At 35.0% G+C, this 15,941-nt stretch overlaps 1 protein-coding gene across 1 annotated transcript in view; it reads right to left on the bottom strand.

Moving 5' to 3' along the window:
• ASCC3 (activating signal cointegrator 1 complex subunit 3) overlaps positions 1-15,941 on the bottom strand; it is a 262,237-nt gene that overhangs the window by 80,312 nt on the left and 165,984 nt on the right. The window contains exons 26-30 of the mRNA XM_008153441.3: positions 15,839-15,924; positions 15,212-15,378; positions 14,957-15,102; positions 14,709-14,829; positions 12,071-12,213 (exon numbers count right to left, since the gene is read on the bottom strand). Coding sequence (XP_008151663.2) covers positions 12,071-12,213; positions 14,709-14,829; positions 14,957-15,102; positions 15,212-15,378; positions 15,839-15,924 — 663 coding nt within the window. The remainder of the gene's footprint in view (positions 1-12,070; positions 12,214-14,708; positions 14,830-14,956; positions 15,103-15,211; positions 15,379-15,838; positions 15,925-15,941) is intronic.

Here is a 15,941-nt window from a genome sequence, read left to right on the forward strand (position 1 = left end):
TATAAGATGTAGGTATATTAGCTTTAAAATGTTTATATTAAGACTGTATTTGATTTATTTTGTTTATGAGCATAAAAATATATGCCCCATCTGTACTTATGATTAAAGTTAGATTAACTGAAGAGAATATTTTTATGTATATTCTAAATAAAGTTTAAATGTATTCCATTCCTTTCTTTTTCATCGAGGGAAAAAACCCACACTTATGGATAAGTGGAATATCCCCTTAACTATCAAAGGGATGTAAGGGATGCAGTATTGCCTAAAATCTTTCAATGTCTCTTGCTATAGAAAGACTTCTATTTTTGGCTTAGTGCTAAAAATTTAGAAAATATTAACAAAATATAATTTAAAAATCAGTCATAATCCCACTACACAGATAGGAATTGTTCAAATTTAGGTTTCCTCACGGCCTTTGTGGCCCAGGGCAAGCCAGATAACTTGAGCCTCAGTTTAATAATTTACAAATCAAACTGGTGTTATTTTTGTTTATTTCTCATTTCTTTGAGCAATAGTGCAGTTAAATATTTTTCATATTTCCCAGCTGTTTTTCTTTGTAAATTATCTTTCATTATTTTTAGGTGGAAATGATAGCCCTTTTTCTTATTGGCCTGTGACAGGTCTTTATGGATAAAGGGTATTAACTCCTTGTCCATCATATGCTATAATGCTTTCATCCAGTTTTTTGTCCTTCACTTAATTTAATTTTTTTTTACTTTATGGTTTTAAAACTTAAAATTGATCCCATATGTTTCATTGCCTCATCTTGAGATCAAATACATATCCATCTACTAGTTCAACTTGTTATAGTTTTATTTTTAACATTTAAATAATTAACTTGTAATTTATTTGTAATAGGAACTATGGTATAAATCTGGGTTTATTTTTCCTAAATAATAGATTAATTATCCTAGCAATTCTGGTGAAATAATTCCTTAGCTCACTTGTTTTATATCCTAACCTTACTATATTCTGAATTCTTATATATTCCAGTTTTTTAAATTTTAAAACAGATTTAATATCCAGCCTCAGTTTCACTAAACTTTCATGTCTAAAGGGTTTCTGAAACTCGTATTTCATAAATACTCTCGGAATATTCTATTACTTTCCACTCTACATGTGAAATACTCAATGCAACACAGATTTTATGGTAACATGCAGCACATCTATTTTCTTACAAAACTGTCTCCCTGTAAAGAACCGAACAGAAAGCCCAATCTCTTCATGTAATGATAGACTTCTACTGGTCCTTGAGCAGAGGATGACACAAGGGGCAGCATGGGGAAGTTCGTTCTGGGCAACTCCACGAGGGGAGTAATGCAGAGACCAAATAGCTTGAGGATACATGAGCATTCTTTTAAAAAGACACATTTTTGTTATGTCTGTAGCTTCACTACCACAGTCCTAGAGTGACCAATTGTGGAATGGGAACTTGGAAATATGTGCATGCATAATTATTACATGCCTGAAAACTCACAAATATTAAAAACTGACATTGTCTTCAGACTTCATTTTACTATTAACCACTTCTAATATACACAAGTATACCTGTAATACACTCCTGGCTGTGCATAAACCAATAAGGAGCTCACAAAATCTCCATCTCAAGAAACTTTAGCAGGCTGTTGCTGCAGTTAGTAAAAATGCGCAAGACAAGCAAATCTGTATTGTGAAGCATTCCAACTGTTTCATTCTTAGGCATTTTTTTCCTCAATTGTCAAAAAATTTTCCTAGTTTTTTTTTTTTTTTTTTTTAAGGTGGGAACAGGCTGTTTTATACCAAGCTGTTTTATTCCAAAACACAGGAGGATGAAGTTTGCCTTTATAATAATTATTAATGTAAAAAAAAGCACTGCATAAAAAAGGTCATATTTTAATGACACACATCAGTCATATTTACCAACTTCTCCTGAACGGAATGCAATGTATAAACAGTTCGTTTTGTTTCATGGTCACAGTAAGGTCACCTGATATTTCTGCATTAGTTACCTTGTAAATTGTTAAGCAAGAATATAGAAATGTATTAACATAAATCCACTTTCCCTTTAAAATTAGTACAGGATAAGTAAGCTGACTACAAATGCATGCTATAAAGAAAGGTGCTTGTCTTGTCTCATAAATTATACGTTAGCCATTCTCAAGTGACAGCTTATTATCCATTTTTTGTTCAATAGTTTACTGCATAAAATACCTTCAATTTATACTATCACGACTTAATTCACTGATATTCTTGCTCTGACAATTAGTTTCAGGGATTTACACCCCCCCGCCCCCGTTTCATAACTAAAACAGCAGTGTATTTTTTTGTCTTGTATAATTTATTATTCCATGGCAATGCCAAGCACATCCAAAAAGTAAGGTATCATTTACCATAGGAAAGCTAAAGAATCCTATGACAGGAGGTTTGGTGGGGCATTAATATCCTGTCCTTTCACATCAGGGAAGGCTCGCTATTTCTCATTCCCCTGCCCCACATTCATATAAATCAATGCCTTAAAAAGAACTATTTGCCTATCTGAACTGACAAAGACCTAAAATCCTCATGAGGACAATCACAAAAAACAACTTCATTTATTACATGGTTACTGTGGACGAATTCTGAATTATTTGAACATCATAAAAAAGCAAAATGTGTAGTAATGTTATTCAATCATTAAGCATAAAATACTACTAGGACAGCCTGTTTAAATTTTGAAAATGTAAAATTTTGATTACATTTAAATTTCATCTTGATCAAAATATAAGCAAAATTTTTAGGAACTTAGGATAATGAAAGCTTAAAACTTGATACTAGATATTATTTGTTGAGTTCTTATTATGTATCAAGCATTGAGCTTATTACTTGACAAAATTATCACATTTAATCCTTTATATAAAGTAACATATCATCCAATTTATTTACATACCCCATATATTACAAATCAAGAGACTCAGCGATTTTGAATTTTAAATCCTGGTTCCATTAGAAAATAAAATCTGAATTACCATTTTCTTAATTTTTCCAAGCATAGGTAGTACCATTCTAGATGGTTAGGAGAAAAGTTCATTGATTACCTTAGGAAGTTAAGGATTATTTTTGTTAAGAAAGACCGCTACAGCATTAAATTTTTTTTTCATGATAATTAAACACACTGATATAGGAGGTTGTAATTCCATAGTTTATTTCTGTTCAACTAACATTTGTTGTAATGTATAAGTATCTTTCCAATAAATGGTCTTAAAAATATGTCTGACTATATGTTAGCTAAAACAAAAATTTATTCAATATTATAAATAAAAGAAAAACAGATCTATATTCCTTTAAGTAGTTGTCTTTGCTTAGGGTAGTGGGGGAGGAGGCACATATGTAAACTGTTGAACCAATTACTTTAACTTAATAGAATTTTTTTATATTTTAAATTTATTATACTCAAAAAGCTTTTGTAGAAAGATAGGATTCCATTTAACTAGATACATTACTCTGAGCCTGAAATACATTCCAGTCAGAATATAATTCAGTGAGTTGATGACAATGCTGGCTCCAAAAGAAAGGAGGAGACCAGATTGGACAAGAATGAGCTAACAGACTGTGCAGCCCAATTCTGTCCCTTTGAGTGTGATATATTGTTTCAAGATGCTAAAAACCCATACTTTCTCAAAGCACATTGTTGTGCTGGTTTTCCCATTTTCACAGAATCCTCATTATCAGAACTCTGTACTCTTTTCAAAGCACATCAGACTCAGACCAGATGCCACCAAATAATGCTTATCAATTATCTAAAATGCTCAATAAAAGATACACCATACAGAATAATAAAAGTTATGGATACTTTCATTAAAATAATTAAATATATCACATCTGGTACAGATGTTAAATGAAATTAAAACATTTCCTTATAATTACTAAGTGTTAACTTCTTAAAATACATTTCTATAGGATTGACTGAAGGGGAAAAACTAAAATGAAAAAACACTTTAGAATTTTCTATTGATCTACTAACAGGAAAAATAAAAAAAATTAAATTAATTAAAGATAGTAAGTTCCCAAACTTTACTAATACTCCTCAGAACATATTCTCTTGCTGCCCCTTAGGAAGTCCAAACAACCACATCTCAAAATAATTCATCATACTGTTAATATATATATGTTTATGTGATAACATATACAATTATATGTAAATTAAATATATAAATAAAATCCAAATAATTTTGCTATGTCTGATAAATACATACAATACTATTTTCAATGTGTGCTTTTTAGCTTGGCCTGATTCTTAATAACAGTAATATCAAAACTGGGCTATAGATATTAAAAATTTTTCTTTATTAATTATTCTAATTTAATTCACTATGTTTCTGGTATGAAATCCCAGTGTATGTGCTTCATATTTATTTATTTATTTATTTATTCATTCATTCATTCATTCATTCATTCATTCATTTATTTTTAATATACTTTTATTGATTTCAGAGAGGAAGGGAGAGGGAGAGATAGAAATACCAATGAGAGCGAATCATCGTTGGCTGCCCGCCACAGGGAGCCCCATGTGCCCTGTCCAGGAATCAAATTGTGACCTCCTGGCTCATAGGTGGATACTCAACCACTGAGCTACACTGGCCAGGAGTGTTTCATATTTATTTTTGAGTATGCTTATTTCCATTTCTAAGAGATTCAGATTCCAAAACATGGTTGAAGAGCATTTCCATACATTGAAAAGCCTTTAAAATGCAGAGAAACCTGATGAAAAGAATTAATTTTCTAAAGTAGCATTATTTTAAATGAACAAATACTATATTAATTAAATTTGTAAAGGATCATAAGCCAAAGATTATAAAAATATGACCAAATTTTATCAGAACTTTCAGTGAAAAGAACCTGTATATAAGGTAGTATTCAATGTGATAACAGCTAACATTTATTGAACATTTAATTATGTATTGGACTATCCTAAGTACATTAAATGTATTAATGTAAATGTTATTATTATTATTCTTTTATAAATGAAAGGATGAGGTTCAGAGTTTACTAGTAAACACCCCACCAAGGTCATATAGCTTGCAATGGGCAGTCAGTATGGAATGCAGGAAGCCTGACTCAGGTCTAAGCTCTCAATGCCACACTCTAATCAGCACATGAATGAGAGGGATATTAAAAAAAACAACTACTTAAAGTAATGACATCATTCATTTGGCTTAAGGCTGGACCTCATTGTGTAAAAAAACAGGTAAGATTAGAAGTAATGAGTAATATCTTAGACTCACAAGCTGGGGAACTCTATGCAGATTATTTCCAAATTTTCAATTCTTTATTACTTGAGTACTAGAGGCCTGGTGCATAAAAATTCATGCACTGGAGCGGGGGGGTCCCTCAGCCTGGCCTGCCCCGTCTCACAATCTGGGAGCCCTCAGGGGCGGAAGACGACCTGGCGATCAGGGGAAGGCGACACCCAATCACACTTCTGCTGCTGCCACTGCCGGCAGCGCAAGCCTTGGCCGGTCCTGGTTACCTGAGCCTCGGGCAGCCCTGGGCAGCTGGGCAGCCGCCATCTGAGGCTTGCCTGCACCTTGGGCCGGCCCTGGGTGGCTGGGGGGCTGAGGTGACTGGGGGACTCCAGAGGCAGGAGCACCGAGCAGCTGCGTGCCTGCCGCCCTGGTGGGGCTGAGGGGACTGGGCGCTGCCATCTTTGAGGGCGGGGCAGCCAATTAGCATATTCCCTCCTTATTGGCTATGAGCGCTGCCATCTTTGTGATGGCATGAGGGTCAATTAGCATATTCCCTCTTTATTAGATAGGATATCCACTCCTATGTGTCAAAATGAAGAATATATAAAATTATCTTCTTTTGTAAACTAAAATATCACCTCTCAGGATTGAGAATGGTACAGCTCATGTTGGTTGCTTGTGTTTAGTATTTCAGTTACTGACTTTATCTTTACTGCATTTCCATCCCTGTCAAATCACACATACCCTCACTTTGACTTTTCCATTTTCTCTAGTTAGTATGTTGCCTATAATTCCATTTAGCAGACTAAAAGAACAGAGGCTCTGAGTCAGACACCCTAGTTTGGAATTCCCAAGCTCCACTTACTTGCTTGTACTAATTTGCAAATCACTTAATTCTTTTAAGTTTCAGTTTCTGCAATTGTAAAATGGGATAAAAACATCAACCCTCCCAGAATTCATGATTAAATGAGATAATGTAAGCCTTTAGTGAACTATAAAGCACTCTCAACATGTCAACTATCACTAAGCATAATAAGAGTTTGGCCTCTTTAAGAGGACATGCACAATAGCAACAAAGGCAAAATAAAAATGAATGGCTTCCTATCTTGTAGCTACTCTTACTTACACAAATATTCCATAAGGCCCAACTGAGTTCAAATGCAGTACATCTGTAGATAACATGTATTCTGACACTTAATATCCTTAGCCTAATAGTTTCTTTTCTGGTCACTTGTTAAGAGGTCAGAGACCTGACCAAAATAGCAATTGGGGTGAGGCTTTTGTATCACGAGCCAATTCTATTTTAGTTTGATTAAAACAAACAAACAACAAACAAACAAACAAAACCCAGATCCTTCTAGTTAAAAATGTGATAACCCTGCATTAAACTCTAATTACTGATTTTCAGCAATCTCAACATCCATCTTCAAAGCCTGGTTCTTACCTATAGAAAAAAGTCAATAGACATATGGTGAATAAAAAGTCAAATGAATCAAAGAAAATGATAATAAAACATCACTAGCAGAAACTCCACCACATCTGAACTTGTGATGATTTTGAGTAAAGCTAGACTATGTCTATTTGTAAGTCTATGAAAGCTATACTTGTAATGAGATTGGATGAGTTACGTTTAGTTTTTAACATTTAAAAGTTCCTTCACCATCAGGCATGCGAAAATACCAATATTACTTTTCATGAGAGTGCTCTTATGCACACCTGTGCTACAGTTTTTCATAAATTCACTTTGAAGCATTGAGTAAAAAATTATTAATTAGCATATTGCTTTAATAATGTTTAGTGTACAGTAGTCCCCCTTATTTGCGGGGGACATGTTCTAAAACACCCCAGTGGATGTCTGAAACTCAGAATAATACTGCACTCTATATTACTAACAGTATGAAGTGTGGGATACATAGAGGAGTTGAGGGGGATAATGTAAGCAAGACTAAAGTCTCATATCCAGACATGGTTCTGCTCTCTCACCCTAGACATGGCATCTCATCGAAGTAGGGCAGCATTCTGAGCTTTCAATCACTACAGCCATTTAAAAGAAAGGGTTTTCCCTCGGCTCTTTTATCTGTTAGTGCAGGCTGGCAACTATCCAGATCCTAGCACCGTTCCCCCTTGCATGTGGGACCAGACCGCAGAATATCTGGTGGAAACCAACAGACCATACTTGTTAGGTGCTAAATTTTAACATTAATTAAATTACATAGCAGAGATTCTAGAAGTTGTATGTCCTATTTGCTTTCATTTCCTTCCCCTCCCACCCATTTATTCCTCAACTCATCCCATGCTGACTTCTGTTCACAACATGTCACTGACTCTGCTTGCCAAGTTCTTCCAGCACATCCAAGTGCTAAATCCCAGAGGAGTTTCTCTGCTCTCACATCACTGCACTCCATTAACATTTGATGCAGTCAAGCACTCCTTCCTTCACAAAACCACGAAACCCTCTCTTCTACCGTGTTTTAGAACGCTCTTCTTCACTGGCATCATTTGCTCAGTGCCCTTTGCCAGCTCCCCACTTTCTGCCTAAGCTCACAGTGAGGAGTCCCTCAAGGGCTGCCCTCTGTCTCAGGGATTCATGCACTCACCTGAGTTTAAACACTGTTTCTATCACCACACACTATTGTCTGTGTCTATGTTATATATACAGTGTGGTGACAGCCAGAGGGAAAGGGAAGGGGTGGGGGGATAAATAGGGAAGGAAAGAGATTTTGCTTTGGGTGCACAATGCAGTGTGCAGATGATGTTTTGTTTAGTTATACTAGTGTACTTGAAAGCTGTATGATTTGTGAACAATGTCACTCCAATAAATGGAATAAAAAATAAATATAAAGGCTGCTCTATTGTGATGGTCTCAAGTTCACATGTCCATCTCACACCCTCTGTGGGATACAGACTTCCTACATCTAATTGCCTTGAAATATCTATTTGAAAATCTTGGACATACAAATTAATGTGTCCAGGATATAACTTTTTAATAAAAACTAAAATCTGTCTCCTCCTTCCTTTCTAGACCATGCTCTCAGCCCTCCCAGTTTTAATAAATGACACCATTATTTACTCAGATGTTTAGAGTTAATAACTGGGGAGCCATTCTTTTTCTCACCTCCACTCCTTATTTATCAGACAGTACTACTGAATCCAGCCCAAAGCATCTTTTCATTCCCATTGTCACCACCCTAGTGGCCCTCAGGGCACCACCATCAATTCCATGCTTACATCCATTTCAACCCATTTTCCACTACACAGCAAAAGTGACCTTAAAATACATATAAGTTAGAGTATGTAACTTGGTTAGCCTACAATCTTTTAATGCCCAGGAACACCCCTTGCTTAGGTATCTGCTTCCTCCCTTCCTTCCTTCAGTTCTCGTGCCCTCGTCAGGGAGGCCTCTCCACTTACATTAATGTACAACATTCTACTACCACTCTCAGCACTCCCTATTCCCTTGACCCTACTTATTTTTTTCTATATGAATTTTTTACATAGGTATGGAGGGAATGGTGCATGAATGGGTTTGGGTAGGTAAAGGAATGTGACAAATCTTTGCTGTTCACAAATACCTAGTATCTGAGCATCTCCTTCTACAAGAGAGGTCAGAGAGGGGAAAACAGTCCCTATTGTTGCTGCATGCTACAGAATGAAGTTCAGGCATTCTGATGTTTCTGTCTTGAACTCGATGCTTGAGAGCTTCATGTAAAAACTCCCCAACAGTTTGAGGTTAATGGTGGAAGTGGTGGCTGTCAAATTGGGAATCCAAGGGTCATGGGAGCATTTGCCCATGAACTTTAAAATCATGATAAGAATTGATTCCAAAAATGATGCAATTACTTCATAATGGCAAATATGAAAAGGATAACTTTGAGGCTTCCTTGTATTTCACATCAATGATACATTTGAAGGGGTCCTTCCTAATACTTTACTTTGAAACTTTACTGGATAGATGGATAATTGAAACTTTACTAGATAGATAGATGGATAACTAATCTTGCCTTTGCTAGGAAATAAATTAGAATACATATATTCTTCCTTAGTCATATTGTTTCTGTCCATCTTCTTCAGATTTGCCTTAGCTTTCTTTTATTCCCATCCCTTCCACTTCCATATCTAGGATCACTTCCTGACTTAACACCATTCAACTGCAGAATAATTTTTATGCTGCCCTATTCCACAGGCACCCTGCTCCACAGCTGCAGGATCACTGCTCCCGTGTTTACCCTGCCTCCTTTGAATGCTCACGTTGTCAATACTGGAGTCCTACCCCAAGTACCTATGTCCTGCCACAGAACACCCATCTGAGACCGTACAAGCAGCAGCAACAGGAAGTGCACTAAACTTCTGGCCCAGGATATATGGAAAGTAACACAAAGGCTGAAGTGTTAAAAAGTCCTCCTATTTTAAGTTTTTTAGGGTATTCAACAATGAAAACACCTGCTATATAGTAGGTTTTGGTGCAGATTGAATTTGCATAGTAATCAGCTGCAAACCCTCTGAAATTTTTATTTGAAAGGTAATTGCTTTTAGAGGCAGGAATAAAACAAAGCCCGTTGTCTTGGTCTTGAGATGGACTTAGTGAAACATGACTGTCTCTAGCTGTCCTATTGTAGCAATGAAACCAGAAAACAGCAGAAATCACGCAAGTAAATTCTATGATTTCTAATTAGCTTCTATGAGAAATTTTTGTGCTGACAAAAAATACAAAACAGAGAAGTAACTTTATACAATGGCTGTGCTGCCCGTAGTTCCTTAGGCCTCGAACATTAAAATGAAAAAACATAGTACAGTTGCACTGTACCTGGGAAGAGCACATGAGGTTCACATTTGAAGCTAATGTGAGTCACACATGTGCTAAACGCACAGCCCTATATTCATATTTTCAGCCAATATCCCAAATGTGTCCAATAGGTATGTACTTTGTACCTTGACATCAAAGAAAAATCTCTATTTGGAACACTTTTAGAAATGTAACAAGAGAAAAAAAATTAAGCTTAGCTCTATGCTGTACATAAACTAAACTGTCAATATCCCATATATCTATTTTTTCAGCATTTGCTTCCTAAGTCAAGATACTGTTTAGCCACAACAGGGTGATTACTGGGGCATGCTAATTGAATAACACAGGACAAGAAACCTTTTGACAAAATTATTTTGATCTTAAATTATTATCTTGAAATATATTTGGTACACATATACAAGTAACATTAAGGAAGTAATGATGAAACTTGAAAGATAAAATGATAGCTTTCACTCTACTTCAAGGAATCATGTGATACCTTTTACATGAAACTAATGTTAAGGTCTGCTACTTATTAGTAAATAAAGTCATCTGTGGTGCTATGCAAAAACATTTTGAAATATTAGATAACTATCATTAACATATTACTGTAATACATACAGTATCATCCAATAGGTATACCATCCCTAAAGAATTCATGAGAAGTAGGAGAGAAAATGCAAACTGTTGAGACTGGATACTAGGGGCCTAGAACACTGTTTTACTGTTTTTCAGGCTGCATGAAATGAGAAAGGGGAGATAGGGAGGAAGAAGGGAGACAATGTAATTATTTTTATTACTGATTTCATCTACTTTTTCATCATAACTCCAACTAGGAAAATATATTTTTTTAAATGGAAAAGTATAAGGAAGGAAACACACTAAATATAACTACATTGAAGAATAGTAGAAGGAACCACATTAACAGATTGTATTTTATAAAATGAAAAAACTTCTGTTTGTAAAAACTAGTATGATAAAAAGATATCAATGAACTAGACTAGCAAAATTAACTAATAAAGCAGATGAAAGATTAATATGTATAAAGTAATAAGTATATATGGAAAAAATGATATCATATAAAGTTCTGCAACAGATAAAACCCAGAGGAATGAGAAGACAAAACAGAGAAAAAGTAGACAATTAATAAACATATGTATGAAAAAAAAAGTTCCAGTACACAAAAACCAAGGTACATATTGAAGAAATAAAGTAGGAAGAAACATTTTATCTATAATATATCAATAAATTACAACAAGTGAGGATGTGGTAAAACTGTCACTCTCAGATAGTGTTGATAATTCATACTTCATACATAAATGGTGATAACATTAAATGGTACAGCCCTTTTAGAAAACCATTAGCAGCGTATATGAAGTTATAAAAATATTGGTATTATTTGACCCATTAATTTTAAATTAGAATTCTATACCGAGGAAATAATTCTAAATAAAAAACCCTATAGTAATAAAGATGTGTAATTATTTAATTACAGCAGGAAAATACAATTGAGCAGGTACATAATTAATATAATTATTTAGAATTATTTCCTTGGTATAGATTTATTTACATAATTAACATAATTATGTAGATACAAAAATTATAATGGCTTAAAATTTTAATGATGGTTATTACTTGGTTAAAGGATAACAACAGCTTTTTAATTTTTATATACTTAGTGTTTCATAAATTACTAAATTTTTAAAAATGGTCATGTTAGATATTTTATAAAAAGTTAATTTTACAAAATTGCTAACTTCCTTAAGGGCAGTAAACAAATATTATGAAAACTTAGTTGAATATTAAAATATACAGGTGATGATGTTAAAGATAAAAACTATGAGGATAAATATAAGAAATTTCAGTCTTTTTCCACTATTTACTTATTATCGAATATATGAAAATATTGTGTTAAGGTGGTATTACACATTTCTTCTTTCCTCTATTCATAAAAAAAAAAAGTTCTGTAATGTTACACTAAACTTTTAGTTTAGATTAAAACTAAACATAATTAAATGTTATTTCTATTACACTATAATACAAACTAATTTGACATTTATATGAAGTAGAAATAAAATATGCTTACCTCTCTTTCATCCATATTCAGCCACTGCTTCGGATCTTCTTCAGTAGCCAGAAAAGCTATCAATTCCAAAGCAGTAAGACGAGTTTGACGCCTTGATGAGACAAATATCAAGACAGGTTTGGCTGGAGAATGGCTTCTAATTGCTGTTAAAAAGTTGTGGAAAATAAAATAATAAGCCATTTACACCAAAATCTGAATTTATTAGAATATCAAAGGGATATAGGAAAGCTAATGTTGTACGTTAGCTAAGTGAATTCTTAATTTAGTCATGAATCATAGCATTTCTGAGGTGCCAGATGGACTGACAGCATATTTTAGAAAGGACAGCAGAGGGAAGGTAGCTGGCCCTGAGGGAGCACACTGCCTGGGACAGGGAAGAGTTAACTTTGGCTGGCTCCCAGGTCTGTTCTGAGCTGCTGAGGAAGGAGACACTAAAAAGCTGAGGCTCTCCAATAATAGTTGTATATGGGTACTGGATCTCAGGTTGTGTTTTCTGTTTCTGAGTTGGTTCTCTGCTTGCCTGAAAATGATATTACAGAGTTAACTGGTCCTGGGATGTGGAGAGAGAGTCAAGTCCTGCAGGGTGATCAACACTTTCTAAGAAAAGCCACAAAAAATTCCTTTTAATTTTGCTCTGTTCATATTAGAGGGAAAATTAAGAGAATTTGTATAAATAAACTAGTAAGAGATAAGCCAGAAGAATATTTTCCTTAAAATGTGTAAGATTTCTAGTAGGAAGATAAGAGAACACAGAAGAGAGCTGAAGAGAACACTAGGCCTGAGCCCATGTCTGCGTGATGGCCCATGGGGAGTTGACACACGTAAGATGAGGTGATTAGTTTAAAAACTGAGTCTTAAGATTGAAAAAAAAAACTTAAAAGAGTCACATATATCATTTGAATTAATTGAAAATGAGGTTTCTTTGCTATAGACAGGCTCCAAAATACTGGTAAAATGGCACAAATAGAATTCATACTTATGTGTACCTAGCTCTCTTAAATAGATATTTAAAATTTTTATATGATGAAAAGCCAACCTGCTTATAATTTCTTGTTTCAAATTTAAGCTGTAGAATTTCTTTTTATGGACTAAGAAACAAGGTTTATAATGAAAGTGTTGACATGACCTTGACTATATTTATACTCTAATAGTGAGTATAAAGCTATCATAAAATCAAATTTCTAAACTCAAAGAAATATAGTGATCTGCTACAGGCATAATTAAATAGCTTATAAATATAGCTGCTGTACCTATACCATATCTAGAGAAGTGTAAGTATTTCAGTTCTTTACTATTGATTTACACAATACAGATTGCTTCATTTCAATCACTGCATATAATCAGCCACTTTTTAAATGAATATAAGCAATCTCAATAATATATACTCTAAAAAATGAACTCATTTATTTCATTTCTCAAGTTTATCAGAATATTACAGAACGTAAATGGCAATGCTTTGATAAATCATATTAGATATACAATGTTTAAAATACACGTTAGTACAATATTGGTATCATTTGAACACATAATCGTGAATGAATGTCTCTTTTTTTAACCTCACCATTTAATGGATTTTTGCTGCTGCAAGAACAGGTGTGCCTGAACAGCACACGGCAGATTTATTGTTCATTAGTGATTTTGTACAATGCTTCTGTGGAGGTGTAAATAATCTGAACTGCCAAGATTGGTCTCTAGTTCACAATCAATACTTTGCTTCTGTCATAAGGCTAATTACAGCAGCTAAAGAGTCACCTCACAACTGTCACCTCACAATCAACAGCCGTTCACGTTAGAAAATTTATTTTGGAGGTTATTTTTAATTGATATAATAAATATTCCTTATGCACCCTAAACAAAACGTTTCTATAAAATAAGAGTGTTATTCTGAAATCTTTTCTGCTTGCCTAATTTTTTAGAGAGGGGAAAACAAAAAAACAAAACACAGAAACAGAAGCAAAAAAAGTACTGACATTTCTAAGTTTTATGGTTTCTGGTAAAAAGTAAGATTATATGGTTCTGTTTTTTACGGTGGCTTCTATTTATCATTTGCTCAAGCTACTTACATAAGAAAACACCTTAACAGATTTTTAGATTGATTTGATTACTATTTAAAATTCTATACATTTATTCTACTACAAATGTCTTATCATTTGTAAATCTAATTTTCAACGTATAATTCAACTTATATTTATACTAGAGGCCCAGTGCACAGATTCCTGCACCGGTGGGGTCCCTCGGCCTGGCCTGTAAGGATGGGGCCGAAACAAGCTCTCCAACATCTCCCGAGGGGTCCCGGATTGTGAGAGGGCGGTTCTCGGGTGACGGACCCCGGAATTGGGCTCCTCCTCTCTGGATCCAGGTGCATCACCCGAGAACCGCCGCTGCCAAGTGACCGCATCTTGGTAGCTCCTGCGTTGAGCATCTGCCCCCTGGTGGGTGGTCAGTGCGCATCATAGCTACTGGCCGGTTGGACAGCCGGTCACTTAGGCTATTATATATTTAGATTCCTGAATAGTTGAGATAGTTTTAGATATCTGTAGAAGGTGGAGCAGTATCACCCTTTCTAAGAAACTCAAATTATTTAGAATAAAGGCTACCACACAATGGTTGCTATTCATTCTAAGAATCCAGAGCTTACCCTGAAATGTGGGCTTATTCATACTAGCCATACGGGGACAGTAATGTTGACCCGGGAAGCCTTGAATGTGAACTTCCAGTGGAACTGGGCGCACTGATGGTCGGAAGTTGAATAAGCCCATCTAGAGGAAAAATGAGAGAGAAACCATTTTCAGTTTTTATATTTACGTTTATAATGTTAGACTGCCTCCTAAATGAGGCCACCTAAGCCACATTATTAAATGCCTGATTTATCCATCTTCCATATACCTGACGAATATTGAGCCAGTCAGCAAGGTCTCTGGCATTAGCTAATGCAGTTGATAGTCCAACTACTCTAACGGGCTTTTCTGTGTGTGATGAGATGAAATTCGTCCGAGAGACAATGACTTCTAGAACAGGGCCTCTTTCCTCCCCTAGGAAATGAGAATAATGCATGTTAATCATTTAACAAATCCTGATGCTGGCTGATGCAGGTAAGAGAGTCAAATTTTGTAAAATGGCATCAGATACAGTGGTACCCACCAAGCAGATGGATCTCGTCTATGATGAGAATCGTGACTTGCTTTACATAGTTCCTATTTTGCCAGCTTCTGCTGACTCCATCCCATTTCTCTGGTGTGGTGACGATAAGGTCAGCTTTGGCAATGGATTTCATATCAGGAGTCACATCCCCCGTTAGTTCAATAACTCTGGAGAGCAATAAAAATTATCCCTTTTAACGTTTAAGTAACATATGACCTTGGAAAGGCCAAAATACATCTTTCAAAGTAAAATTTTATAATGCTAAAAACTATTTTATCTCCCTTTGATTTCTGAAATGTTCAATGAGTCTAAAGCAGGGGTGAACCTTTTCTCTGCCAAGGGCCATTTGGATATTTATAACATCATTCACAGGCCATACAAAATTATCAATTATATTAGCCTGCTATGTTTGGTCAAACATTTAATATACCTCTAATGCCTTGGCAAGGTCAGATCAAATGATTTCACGGGCCTTGTAAGCCAGCCTACTGGTGGAAGTTCTCCACCCCTGCTTTAAATAACAGACTATGGAAATCACTGCAAAAACATCCGTTTTTTGCAAGTCTTTTATTTGTTGGTCTCTTTAGATAACTCACAGCATATCTTTTGAAAAAAATAAGAACTTACTTTTTACCAAGTTTTTCTTCTATTCTAACTTTCCAATCATCCATTCTTTCACGTACTAGGGCTTTCAGGGGTGCAATATACACTGCCTAAAGGAGGGGGGAGG

This window comes from Eptesicus fuscus, chromosome 10, assembly GCF_027574615.1.
Source record: "Eptesicus fuscus isolate TK198812 chromosome 10, DD_ASM_mEF_20220401, whole genome shotgun sequence".
In the NCBI taxonomy this organism is placed as follows: Eukaryota; Metazoa; Chordata; class Mammalia; order Chiroptera; family Vespertilionidae; genus Eptesicus; species Eptesicus fuscus.